The 13,085-nt window shown below is 46.1% G+C and overlaps 1 protein-coding gene across 1 annotated transcript in view; it reads right to left on the reverse strand.

Annotated features, from left to right (window-relative positions):
* The window catches only part of pola1 (polymerase (DNA directed), alpha 1), a 42,833-nt gene that overhangs the window by 14,277 nt on the left and 15,471 nt on the right, over nt 1-13,085 (reverse strand). The window contains exons 27-35 of the mRNA XM_030769532.1: nt 11,726-11,758; nt 11,203-11,295; nt 10,642-10,847; nt 10,264-10,396; nt 10,017-10,148; nt 9,659-9,833; nt 8,243-8,424; nt 6,185-6,316; nt 913-1,029 (exon numbers count right to left, since the gene is read on the reverse strand). Coding sequence (XP_030625392.1) covers nt 913-1,029; nt 6,185-6,316; nt 8,243-8,424; nt 9,659-9,833; nt 10,017-10,148; nt 10,264-10,396; nt 10,642-10,847; nt 11,203-11,295; nt 11,726-11,758 — 1,203 coding nt within the window. The remainder of the gene's footprint in view (nt 1-912; nt 1,030-6,184; nt 6,317-8,242; nt 8,425-9,658; nt 9,834-10,016; nt 10,149-10,263; nt 10,397-10,641; nt 10,848-11,202; nt 11,296-11,725; nt 11,759-13,085) is intronic.

Raw genomic sequence — 13,085 nt, forward strand, 5'->3', positions numbered from 1 at the left:
CAACTGCCTTCTCCATCTGCACTGCCTTTGATGCTTTTGGTGACAACCCAATTACAATTGGATTAGACCCTGCCATTTTAACATATTTTAAAGCAGACACGATAAACAAGTGTTGAGTGTTGCAGAGCGACAGAACACACCATCAATGAACACTGATACGGAACCCCCCCCCCCCCCCCCCCCCCCCCCCCCCAAAATACTGTAATATTAATGCGATCTTATGTGGTTTTAACTTTTTCAATGTGAAATATTTTTGATGCTATTTTGGCCACAAGACCTTTGCAAAAGGAAATACTGAAGCCCACTGAGATCAAGTCAAGATTAATAAAGAATAATACTCCAGATTTATCTGGATTTTGTACCAATACAATGATTCGTCTGTACCATATGGAGGCACTGCCCAATTGACAAGAAAAGTTGACTGCATAACTTTGGTTGTGAATATTACTCCAGGTACTACAAATATCCTCTCAAGAGACTTGTAGAGCACTTATTCCACGTCCTGCGTGCACAAACGCTGTCTAGCTAAGGCTGTAACTCCACCAGGTCTGTCACAGGAGCCCTAGTTAGCATAACTCTCATAACAGGATAGACGCAGTCAGTTATGTGACAGAAGCCTTAGTTAGTATAACTCTCGTTAGAGGATAAACACAGTCAGTTACGTGACAGAAGAGTCTGGCACCAGATCCTGGTGAATACAGACAGTAAGCACAGAGAAAGAGAGAAGGAAAAAGGGGAGAGAGAGAGACAGAGAGAGAGAGAGAGAGGATGATGGAGTAAATGAGCGTTGTGTAGTCAGCACAGTGAGGAGCACAGCTCTTTCCAAGCAGGCTTTTTGACTGGCTCCACAGCGCCATCACCTGGACAAGCAGGACATGAGTGTTTCTCGACGACAGGGAGCGTGAACATTACCTCAGGTCGAAGGGTTGATTTGGAGCAGCCCGGACAGATGGGACCGGCACGGGAAAAGACGATGGGGACCCGACGGGTCCGGTTCTGACACACCTGATCCTCACAGACCAGCCAACCCTGGGGAAGAGAAAGAGACAGAGAAAGAGAGAGAGAGAGAGAGAGAACGCCTATTAGCAAGTCTATAGTTGTCGATTTTTTTCGGCGAAAATTCATGATCAATCTCTCTCTCCAACTCTGGCGGAGTGCTTGGCCCATTGATGCACATGACCCCGGTTATGTTCCCTGTCCGCAGGAGTCTGGCCCGCAGAGCTCATCCCTCTGCTGGGTAAGTATGAGCACGCGTGTGAGTGTGTGTGTATGTGTGTGTGTGGGGCCACGGCCTGGGACAGGTGCAGCCTGCCCCCCTACCGGCCTTCCCCTGCTTCCCCTGTCATTAGAAGAGAGGCTAGGGGTAATGGGAGTAATGCCCCGCTAATGACAGAGCTCCTGCTCACCCCTCACCCCAAATACAGCCCTCCTGCATCAGAGGAGCACCTGTTCTCACAGGATTACCACATGACACACAGAGAGAGGGAGAGAGGAAGAGAGAGAGAGGGACAGGAAAGAGAGCAAACGAAATGAGCAGAAAGCAAAGCCAAAACAAAAAAAAAAGAGAGGAGAGATGGGTTGAAAGAGTGAGGCTGAGATGGACTGAGGGTTAGACGATCCCCCCCCCCCCCCCCCCATCTGCAGAGTCATGGTGACTCAGTTTTGGAGTTGAGAAGAGGAGATTAAAGGAAAGCAATGCAGAGATGTCAGGGCAGAAAAAGATGAGCAGAGCAAGAGGCACGCTGAGAGAGCAAATGAGAGAGAGAGAGAGAGAGCGAGCGCGGGAGAGAGAGAGAGAATGAAAAGAAAAAAAAAAAAAGCCTCGCCTTCCGTGACTCCTCCACAGTTTTGCCTGGTTTAATTTGTTTCCATTTCCTGTCGTGTGATTACCGCTGAAGGGTCTTATTCAGTCTTATCTGTGATATATTCTATTCCTGTTAAAGCCAAAGATGGACCCTTATCATCCACCTGTGCGGACAAACACACACGCACACACACCGGTCCCAGGTCTTTGTTCACACCATACAACTTTATCAGAATCAACAGTTCGTTTTAATTTCTCAATTAATCTCATCTGGGTGGCGTTTTGTGCGGCGGGATGATGTCATTTGGATAATTAGCGCAGAAGCCTAATGCTAGCGGGCTGTAATTGAATCCTAACATATGTGTGCTGTTTGATTTTCATTTTGAGGAGAGCAACGCGGTTATCACCCCTGTGTTTGTCCTAAGTCCCTTTTGCACTCCTGGAGGCCCAAGCCTAAACCAATAGCACCGTTCCCATGGTCTATGAGAAAGTCCAACAAGGAGAGTCACACACACACCTCTGTTTAAAACATATGCACATGATTATTATTTTTTATCACTATTATTATCAGCCCCCACACACACACACACATACATACACACACACATATATATATATATATGTGTGTTTGGACTGTTTTTGACCAGATGACAAGAAATGAGAGAAAAGAAGAGAAACCACCCAGAAAATCTTTCTCCAATTTCTTTGTCACCTAACCCAGACTTCCTCATCCAAAATGATAGAAATGGTACTGAATGGCTCATGACAACCCCCCCCCAACCACCCGGCAATACCCCCACTCACGAAAACATAGGCCAAATTTGTAACAGATTTACCAAAATAACCAAAAACCCGCATACACCCCAGCACACAACAGCTCTGCCAATAAAGCTTTAACGGACCATCCACTTAAAGCTTAATTTATGTGTAGCCTATTTAGTGCATTCATCCTCAACTTAATAACCAACAAACCTACATGGAAGAGACGGCAGACTTTTAAATGGTGTTGTGGTCGGCATGGTTACAAACACACATCCGCACACAAACACACACACAAACACACACACAGACACAAATGAAAACCAGGGCTGACTTTACAGACGCAGTCCTTCAGGATGTGCAGTGTAAGTGAGGAGGAACGGAGGTAGCAAAAAAAAGAAAAAAAAAAAAGAGAAAGAGAGAGAGAGAGAAGTAACAGGGAGCAAAAGAGAGAAAAAACATCTAATTGAAACACTAAGAGCTCGCTCTGAGAAAGAGAGAGGCAGGATAAAGGCTCATAATTGCATAATTATACCAGTCGATACCTGACACAGTGAATACAGCCACTTCTGCACACGTCAAATGAGTTCCACATAATTTAACCAAACACTGGGCAAAGACTGAGGCCTGCGAATCAACGCAAGCTGCCGGAAAAAAGCTCCCCTTTCTCTCTCTCTCTCTCACACTTTCTCTCCATTTTCTCCTTTATCCTCACATTTCGGATTTTATCCTTTCGTTCTATACCTTATGCGGTATTTCCTTCTTCAGTGTTACCCCCAATGTCTCTATATTTAGTATGTGTGTCAGGTTTCTAATAAGCGAGATCATCAACGTCTGGGTGGATAAAAAAGGCAGGGTGCTGTTTTTGTAACACTCAATGCTTCGACGCTCACAACGGAGGAATTCCACCGACAAGAATCCTCCTCTGACATACACTTCATGCACATGCGTGCGTTGCTTGATTCATGCACACACACACACACGCACACGCGCGCACACACACGCGCACACACACACACACACACACACACTCTAGCAGCCCTTGCTGATGCCCTCAGCCCAGCTGCCTCTTTGAAGCGGTCGCAGTAGATGTGGCAGGGTATAAAAAGCTGCGATTACAGGCGGCTCAGCCAGTGAAAAAAGCCCCGAGACAACAGCTTCTCCCAGGCTTTGTACTTCAGTAATCAACAGATGTACTTACAGGCCCTGGCTCAGGCTCCAGTGTGAGGCTGAATGGGCAGAAATGCGTCCACTTTGCACATCTTCGGCTTAATCAAGCCTTTTCTATTCAGCAATTTGACCTTTTGTTCAAAACAGGATTATCACCTTTTTTTTTTTTTTTTAAATTTTATTTATTTATTTCACACCCCCCCCCCCCAGTTACCAAGGGCGACCCGCGTGACGAACGTAATTGCAATAATTTGTTAAACGCCATGGCAACCCACATTAGAATGGGGTAAATACGAAGGGGGCCACTCTGTGCCACACTCTCATTTCGCTGAAGACGCCAGGAGTCAGGGAATGGATGACAAGCGGAAAAAAAAAAAAAAAAAAAAAAGGAGTGGGGGGGAGGGGGGGGAAGAGGGCATGTATTTGCTTTGTCTCCAAAGGGCTGGTTTATTGATAATGGCGGCGGGCAAAAGGTGGACGTGGCTGTAATTTCTTTCATGATTAATGCCTCTGTGCTGTTCAACAGGAAAACTCAACAAACACTGCCGACTTCCAATCTGTAACCATGTAAGCCTCTAAGTCCCCCTCTCGCTCCATTACAGAGCCCAGCTTTCTCTCTCTATCTCCATGAACAAACAGCTCTATTTGAGCTCTCCCCTCAGCTGAAAGGAATCCTTAATTACACAATATTACCCCTCTTCATTGCTCCCAGTGTGGGAGGGGATGGATGGTCTGTGTCCACTGTGCTTGGCCCTGAGCTGAGCTGGGGTGGGGTGGGGTTGGGGTTGGGGTTGGAGGGGTGTGTGTGGGGTGTTAGCATTCACAGCCAGCAGCTGTTTCACACGTTGTGACAATGGGGGTGAGAGGCACAGGCCCAATGAGGGAGGTGGCTACATTCACACCACTAATTGATTTCTGCACAGCACTGTGGGAGAATCCACCCCCCCCCCCTCACCTCCACAAACCCCCATCACCACCACCTTCTTCCCAATCTACCTTAGCCAGTGCAGCCTCTTTGAATGGAACCTGTGCTCTCGGATGGCGACAGTTCCAGAACCCTCAGAGAACATTCCGGAACCTCGAAAAATTTTTTTTTTTTAAAAAAAATAAAAATTTCAGCCTGCTCTAAAAACTTTACAAAGCGTTCGAGAATCTGCATAGCATTCCATGCAGGGTTCCAGAGCTCAAGTGATCCATATCTTAGCAGGGCATTCCACAGACTAGCACCGCGTTCTTGATTGGAGCTCGTGCAGCACAAAACTGGCTGTGATTAAGCCTGTCAGTCAACTCTCAGAGGGGAAATGAGATACACAAACATATCAGAGCTCGGTAGGTTAGTGCAATATCTGTACACTTGTCACATTGCCAAAGCCTGTATGACTGCAGCGGCTTTAATGCAGAGTGAAAGTGGGGAGGAAAAAAAAAAAAAAATTAAACCCATTTGTGTCGCGGCAGGGGGCAGCTATTTGGAGGAATACTTGGAGGCAAAGGGTCGCATCTGAAATTCAATAAAGGACTGCAATAAACAAACAGCATGTCTAAGGTGAGCTCAAATTAAGCAGGGTTAAGTCTTCACCCAAGTAGCCAAGGCCAAACTCCACGCAGCTGCCTTTGAGTGCCCCCCCCCCACCCCACCCCCGGTCCTATGAAGGCTATTAATACTGGGCTATGCAAAGGAAGACGCGGAGCAGACCTCTCGAGCCCTGTAAACCAGAGACCTGCAGCTCTCAACAACATCCTCAGGTTGTATGCGCTGTATATTTCAGCATCACGGGAGCTCTTTCAATGCCCTTTTTTTTTTTTTCCATACGTGATGGTGGGAGTAAATCATTATACTGTTTATGTGGGTTTTTTTTCTCTTGGGAGTCTCGTTTTAAATCTCTCTCAAAATCTGAAGGTTTCACAGAACTGCATGTATGCTGTTTATACAGTCTCACCCGTATCAACACTACAGATGTGACAGTACGCAAAACTCATGGCCCTGCTGTGGTTTGATGCATCACGGTTCAATACCTTATTTGTACAGCAGGGATATAAAAATTTTTTTTAAAAAGAACAGAAACGCCATTTGTAAATTTGCTGGTTAAGAGATTAAATAATGCATATACTTTGCCAAAGCGAGATTACGTGGTGAAATAACAATTCTGAAACTGGAATGCACGTAGCTTTAGCTTGTTCAATAAACTAGAACACGTGACTGCCTTTTTTTTTTTTTTTTTTTTTAAATCGCTTGGACGATAACAAAATCTGTATTTTCTCCTCTGCGACCATTCGTGGTGAAAAACGATATCGTAGAGGCTTTTGTCACTTGAGACATTGCATTAACCCTTTAACCGGTGGAAAACGGTTTGGTCTAGGGTCTGTGCTAAACCACACATCCCATACGGAGCCGTCTGGTGTGAATACAAGCGCTCTTCCGCCCCTGACCACTAGCAAAGCGGAGGCACTCACGCTGTAGTATTTTCTGAGGTGTCGTCGAATGTCCAGTAGAAGCTTGTTGCTGATTTGGACTCTGTAGTTCAGTGGACTCGCTCTGCAGGAAATGTGACAGCATCTCGTCAAACTGGGCTCCAGCGTCTGTCCCTGCATCAAGAAACGGTTTTGTAAGCACAAAGTCACAAATATACCCCCAATCCCCCTCAGAACGCACATAGAAAAGGATCAAATTAATTTGAACAGTTGTCCCATCCGACAGTGTTGGCCAGAAAAGCTTTTAAGGGCTGTTAGAAGCAGTCTAATAGATTAAAAAAAAAAAAAAAAAAAGTAAAATTGGAACAGGTTTTTTTTGTTGGGCATCTCATCAAAAAGTGTAGTGTAATGGTCCCCTACTGGTACCATCTTAACCTGTCCAGGCCACCAACGCTTAAGGTGAAGGGGAAAAAAAAAAAAAAAAAAAAAAAAAAAAAAAAGAAAAGAAAAAAAAAAAAAAACCCACCTCATAAGGGTGCCATTCCATTAAGCCTTCAGCCATGTGGAGGAAAGACAGCAAAAGAAAACCACCGCGTAGGTTGGTTGATTTGGGGGTTTGGATGAAATTTGCCAGATTTGAAAGCCTTCAAGGAGGCAGGTGAAGGAAAGGGGCATCAGTGGTGGTTTAACAGTACAGGGAATAAAGTACTCTAATATTCTTCCACTCGCCCTGCCATATTAGCCTCACCTACAATTGACAAGAACATCCATTAAAACTTAAACGAGCTAAACGTATGGAGGGGGGGCTAGAAATGTTAACACGGTGTGTTGCGCACACGTGCGCGCACACACACACACACACACACACACACACACACGCACACGTTTATGGCCTGGAGGTAGTGGTGTTGAGTAGCGGTCAACGGTGATCACCGGTAGTTGGTGTAAGCCATTAGCTTATTTATGATGTTTACTTCTATCATTGAATAGCGCTTTACGACGAATAGTGCTTCAATGCAAATACTCTTCCCTCCATCTGGACGGCACCCGTCCCCTCCTCTTTCTCTCCCTCTCTCGCCCGTCTTCCTCCTGCGTGTCTGTTTGCATTCCTGTTCTCTTCCTCCCTCTTTCCGAGTCTGGATTTGATAAGGGAGCTGACTTTAGCCCTGGACTATGTGAGTCAAGGCTTTCCCTCAGTACTCTTCCTTTAATCCGCCCACACCTCCCTGCTGGACGACTGTTTTCCTAATTAATATATGCTCTTATCAGTACACCAAGGTAGCTGTTTTTCTCGGTGTGTGAGGGAAAATATGTATGTGTGAGTATGTGCGTGTGTGCGTGTGTGTGAGAGAGAGCAGAAACAACATCAGACTATGGGCTTGAATTGATGTTTAAATTTTGAAAATGTGTGTGTGTGTGTGTGTGTGTGCAACAGTGTTTCAGTAAGTGTGTGCATGTGTGTGTGTGATAGTGTTTAAGTGAGAGTGTATATGTGTGTGTGATAGTGTTTAAGTGTGTGTTTGTGTGTGCTGGACTCCTTGCAGTCTATCCAAGATGAGAGAGTGTGAGTACTCAAGACTGTTAGGAGGACAGGAGTCAGGAGAGAGGAGGAGTGCATGTCAGGTTTTTTTTTTTGCTTTTTTTTTTTATGAGTATGGACAGACAAGAGAAAGCTGTGCGTGCGTGTGTGTGTGTAGTTCTTAATTAGAGGCAGATAAGACTCCCCCTCCTCTTTCTCATCTGACCTCGGCTTGTGATGTGACAATGTCCTGAGAACTGGGGGTGCGTATTAAAGTACATGAGCACATGACGCTGCCAACCAAACCCCCCCCCCCCATTCTACCATAGCCAAGCAGCTCAAAATAAGAGTCACCATTCCCAGCCTGCTCGTTGCCTCCTATAGAGGTAATAATGCCCTGTGTTGTTGTATTTGTTATGTCATAACATTCTATTAAGAATGAATTGGACGCAATGGGGCTATCAGTCTCACACACCAAATGCCCTTTCGAGAATATATCCTTAGTTTGTGTGTCAGTTGTATGTCTTTACTGTATGTCTGTTTGTGTGTATGAGAAAGTGTGTGAGTCAGTGAGTACTTACTGCTCCCTCAAACACGCTGTCATAGATGTTGTCTGTGCCACACTCGGGGCAGGCGAACGTGAAACGTTCGCAGTCGCGGTAACGCTCTTCATCAGTCAGCTGGGCTGGCGCACCCAGAAACCCATCTCCCTCTTCCTCTCTCTGGTGCTGCTGCACTGAGCGGAACTGGCCCGGGTCCAGGCCTGGAACAGGCACATGACAAGACAGCTAAAACTCTCACGCTGAGAGAGAAAGGTGACCATTGGGGGGGGGGACAGAGATTGAGAACATACTCACAAATACAACTATCTGAGAGCGCAGGACAATGTGTGTGTGTGTGTGTGTGCTCGTGTAAATGCAGTATAACTGTGTTTGTTACTGCGAGTGTTACTGTGAGAATATGAAATATGAAATCCTCTACAATGAATTGTGTCAGATTGTGACGCAAAATGGACATAAAGCTATTTTTTTTTTTGTTTTACATATTACAGTTATTAATCCACATCAGCTGTGACATCCCTCTGCCCTCTGGTCACTCATGAAAACTATCCCTAATCTTCCCCTGTAACAAACAGACAACACACACAAGAGAATTGCCTCCGGTGGAATGCGTAACTATTTGCCATCCGGCGAGTGAAAGACAGACCCATACAGAAAGAATGAGAGAAAGGTGGGGCAGACACAGGCAGAGGAGTGAAAAACAGAAACAAGAGTACAAGAGAAGACAGCAGGGGCAAAAGAGAGAGAGAGAGAGAGAGAGAGAGAGACAGAGGAAGAGACAGAGAGGGAGATGATAATAATAAACTGGAAATATAATAGCGCAATAGGAAAAAAAAAACAAAAAACCTCAAGCTATCAGATTTTTATCAGGCAGCTGAGATCATCAAATCATTAAGAGGCAACAGCTGAATATCCATTTAATCTTCCCAGGTGACACCGAACACTATTAGAGCTCGGAAAAACAACCGACATCCCCCCGAGTAATTTGGCTAAGTGAATAAGTGAGTAAATAAATAAGTGTTGACTACAAGGCTACAGGGATTAAACCAGCACCACAGAGGTCCCCAGGCATATACACCCAGGAGCTGCTGCCATCTACAGGCAAAAATGTGCAGTGCAGCTCTGAAGATGAGCAACACATGAGCAACTATAAATACAGAAATGTCAGCAGGATTGGAAATGAACATAATGTCTAGAAACATATGCTGTGATCCCGAGACGGTGCGTGCTTGAGTTGATCTTTCTCTTTGGTCCCAAAACGTCCTCACCCTGTTAAGATTTTGAGACTATTAATCATGACAACGGCGCGTCAGAGCATCTTACGAGTGGACGTTTTATGATCCAAGGCCTAATCAGTGAGTGCGGTTGAAACGCACGGAACAGAAGCTGCCGTGCAGAACTGATGAGTGACGGTTGCATCAGGTAAGGGAACCTTACCCAGCCATGTGGCTATCAGCACGGAGTCAATGCCCTCGATCGGTTCGCAGATCCTGGCCACTACGGGGTGGACCTGCTGGGACAGGTAGTACTGTGTGTCCACGCTCAAACCCGTCTGCTTCTGCAGCTGCTCCAGGGCGTAGGCCCTCTGACTGGCCGCGAGATTGGAGCCATCCTGACAGAAGAGAGAAACACAGAACTACTTATTGACTTTCCCCATCGCTCGCCTCCACTGTACTGCTCACTAAAAGCAAATATGCTGCATTAATCACACTCAAATCTGTCCTGGGTGGGGGGGGGGATGGGGGGGCACGACTTCTGTCTTCCACACAGATTGCTGAGAGCTCTAGATGCCCACCTGACAGATGATGTAGGACACGGTGTCTCCAGCTTTGACTTTTTTCCCGCCCTGGGAATTGATCCACAGAGCAACATGTACATGAGGAAGACTCTTCTTGTCAGGGTAATCCTGGGGGTCCTTCGTCAGAGCCTGAATATCACACGCCAAGCACACATTCATCAATAGACGGTACAAATAAAACCGACTAAAAAAAAGAAAACCACACGGGGTTAAAGATTAGAGTTAGCGTAAACGTCGACAGTACCCTGTGGATCTCGAACATGCTGAGCGGAACGCTTCCGTTGATCACCTTCTCCCCGACTTCCATCAGATGTCTCTGGATGTTCTCCACGATAGTGTCTCGACTCTGGTCCGAAAGAATCTGCCCAATCACGTAGCTGAGGAGGAGCGGCAGCAAGATGACAGGATGAGCAGTAAAATAAAAACTTAATACAACTTCCAAGTACAACTGCCATGCCAGTGAGAGACACAGATATAGAGGGTAGAATGGGGGAGGTTAAAAAGGGCAAGGAGGCGTAAAGGCAGATCTAAAGATAGAGATGGAAAGAAAATGCACAGAGGGTGATGTTATAAGTTCGGTATTGATAAATTGTGTCGAGGCCTTTCGCTCCGGGACACTGACTTGCCGCACTCCTTGGCGAGGTCGCACCAGTCCCTGCGCACGATGTCCAGGCCTTTGAGTTCCTGTTTGACAGTGTAGTGACCGTCGGGCTGGGTCTCCACCGTTAAAGCGGCATATTTCTTCTTCTTCAGCAGAAGCAGAGACTTAAAGACTCCGTCAATGTCAATCTCCAACAGCTTATACAGCTTGTTCACCTCACTCTTCACCTACACATACACATAAACACAGGTCATAACACATAAACACAGAGTCTTGACTTTCGCACACACACACACACACGCTGTTCAACCTTTTCACCTACAAGAACACACACAAATAGAGTGCGGACTCTTCATCAACACACAAATTCAGAGTCTTCACCTACGCCCACACACCCGCACACACAAAGTCCAGAATCTTCACCCACACACACACACCCACATACACACACCAACACCCTTCTCAGACTCTTTACCTCTACGCACACACAAACACAGCTCAGACTACACTAACTGACCAGTGTAACGACAGTGTAGAATATATAAGGCCCTTAAGAACCTCAGGATGTCTCTGTGCTGTTACCTTGTTCCCAAGTTTGAAGACCTCATCCAGGTTCGAACTGTTGGTATTAATCATAATTGAGTCTGTGTCTCCGTATATTACCTCCAGGTTCATCTACACCAACAAAAGAACATGAAATGGATCATTAAACCTCAGAAACAGACACACACAGAGCAGTTACTATGGTAGTCTACTTGGCATTTACATCGGAACAGCGTTTTTTTTTTTTTTCCTTTTATCTCCGGGCTCTCCCACCGCAAGCCGTTCTGATTTAAGCCAGAATTGTTACATTTCATTCAGTTAATCAAAGGTCTGATAGCCAGTTGTTTCACTGAAACAGGTGTGTTACTGCTGGGCCAAAAGAAAAATGTTGATGCGGTGTAGAACGGTGGGAGTAAATGGAGCAACCCTGGCAAACAGGGACGTCGGTGAGAAATGACAGTAAAAGTCTGTTTAATAACCAGAGCCGTAATGAAAGACTCTCTCCAGACAGGACAGGAAAAGACATGGTGTCGGTGAACAAAACTGCTGCGAAACCACTCACCTTTTGAACCATGTCCTTGGTGTGCATAAGGATCTGAAAAGGTTGGAACAAATTATGATCACATGCCCAAAAATCGTACACAATGGAACACTAAGTAATTGATTCGGTAGGGAAAAAAAAAAATTTCCATTTCAATAGACTGCTACAGTGTGTCTAACACACCCACACTCTGGGAAACATATCACCCCAGTGGATACACATCTGCCCATCCGGCAGAGAGGAAAAAAAAAAAAAGAAAAAGAAAAAAAAAAGGCAGCGACAAAAAGAAGCACATGCAAGCAAACACACACACACACATAAAACCCCACCACCAAAATAAAACACACATACTCGCATGCACAAACACACAAAGAATTTAATTAGCAAATCTATTCAGTAATTCAACACTTAGCAATGGGGGGAATGAAAAAGCCTTGGTGATTTGCTTTTAAATGGAGGATAATTGGCTAAGAGGGCTATTAGCTGCACAGAAATGGGCCTCAAAACCCACACACCAGCCGAGTCATAATAATGTCTAATGGCCTTAATCATGAGTGGGCATGCCTGCCTGCCTGCCTGCCTGACGGACGACAGAGTAGAGAGAGAGAGAGAGAGAGAGAGAGAGAGAGCGAGAGCTGGCTACGCGGCTGGGGGAGGGTGGGATGGGATGGGGGGGGCCTGTCCAGCTGCAGAGAGAGGATCCACATCAGCCACAGCTGTCAGATAGACCGAAGGGAGGAAAAAAAAAAAACAAAAAAAAAAGAGAGAGATGGAGGATGAGAGAGAGATGAACAGAATACTCAAACATTAGGTGACGGACGCAGGGGCGGCGACGGACGAAGAGTAGGAAACGGAGGGAACGCGAGGAACACTAAACGTTTACTCAGGATGTCAGGTCACTGGAAGCACACACACACACACACATACACACACACGCATACATTATAGCTGTGCGAGGTGACCTCTATGGCAGAGGGACTCGGACAGGTGGGGGACAAGGCATGGTGGATCAGGGTGCTAATCTGAGGCCTGACAGAGACGGGGACACACTGCAGGCTGTCATCAGCAATCGAGCGAGCCGCCGCTATTCATCCCACCCCTGTTACACCCTGGCTCGGGCTCCCCCCAGGACAAGGACGCGGCTATTTCAGAGAACAGGGGGCTCCACTCCTTGAAACTGGAGCAGGACTGAAGCATGCTTTATGAGGTGCCACATGCCTCCCTGGGGGAAGCAAGGGGTCACATTTGAGTAATTACAGAACAGCCCTACACATTAGTGAATACAACCAAGGTCATCCTGAAAACAACACGCACACACACTCACACAAACACACACACACACACACAAACGCACATGCAATTAGTAGTTTCCTGTGACGTG

Source organism: Chanos chanos, chromosome 3 (genome assembly GCF_902362185.1).
Source record: "Chanos chanos chromosome 3, fChaCha1.1, whole genome shotgun sequence".
NCBI lineage: Eukaryota > Metazoa > Chordata > Actinopteri > Gonorynchiformes > Chanidae > Chanos > Chanos chanos.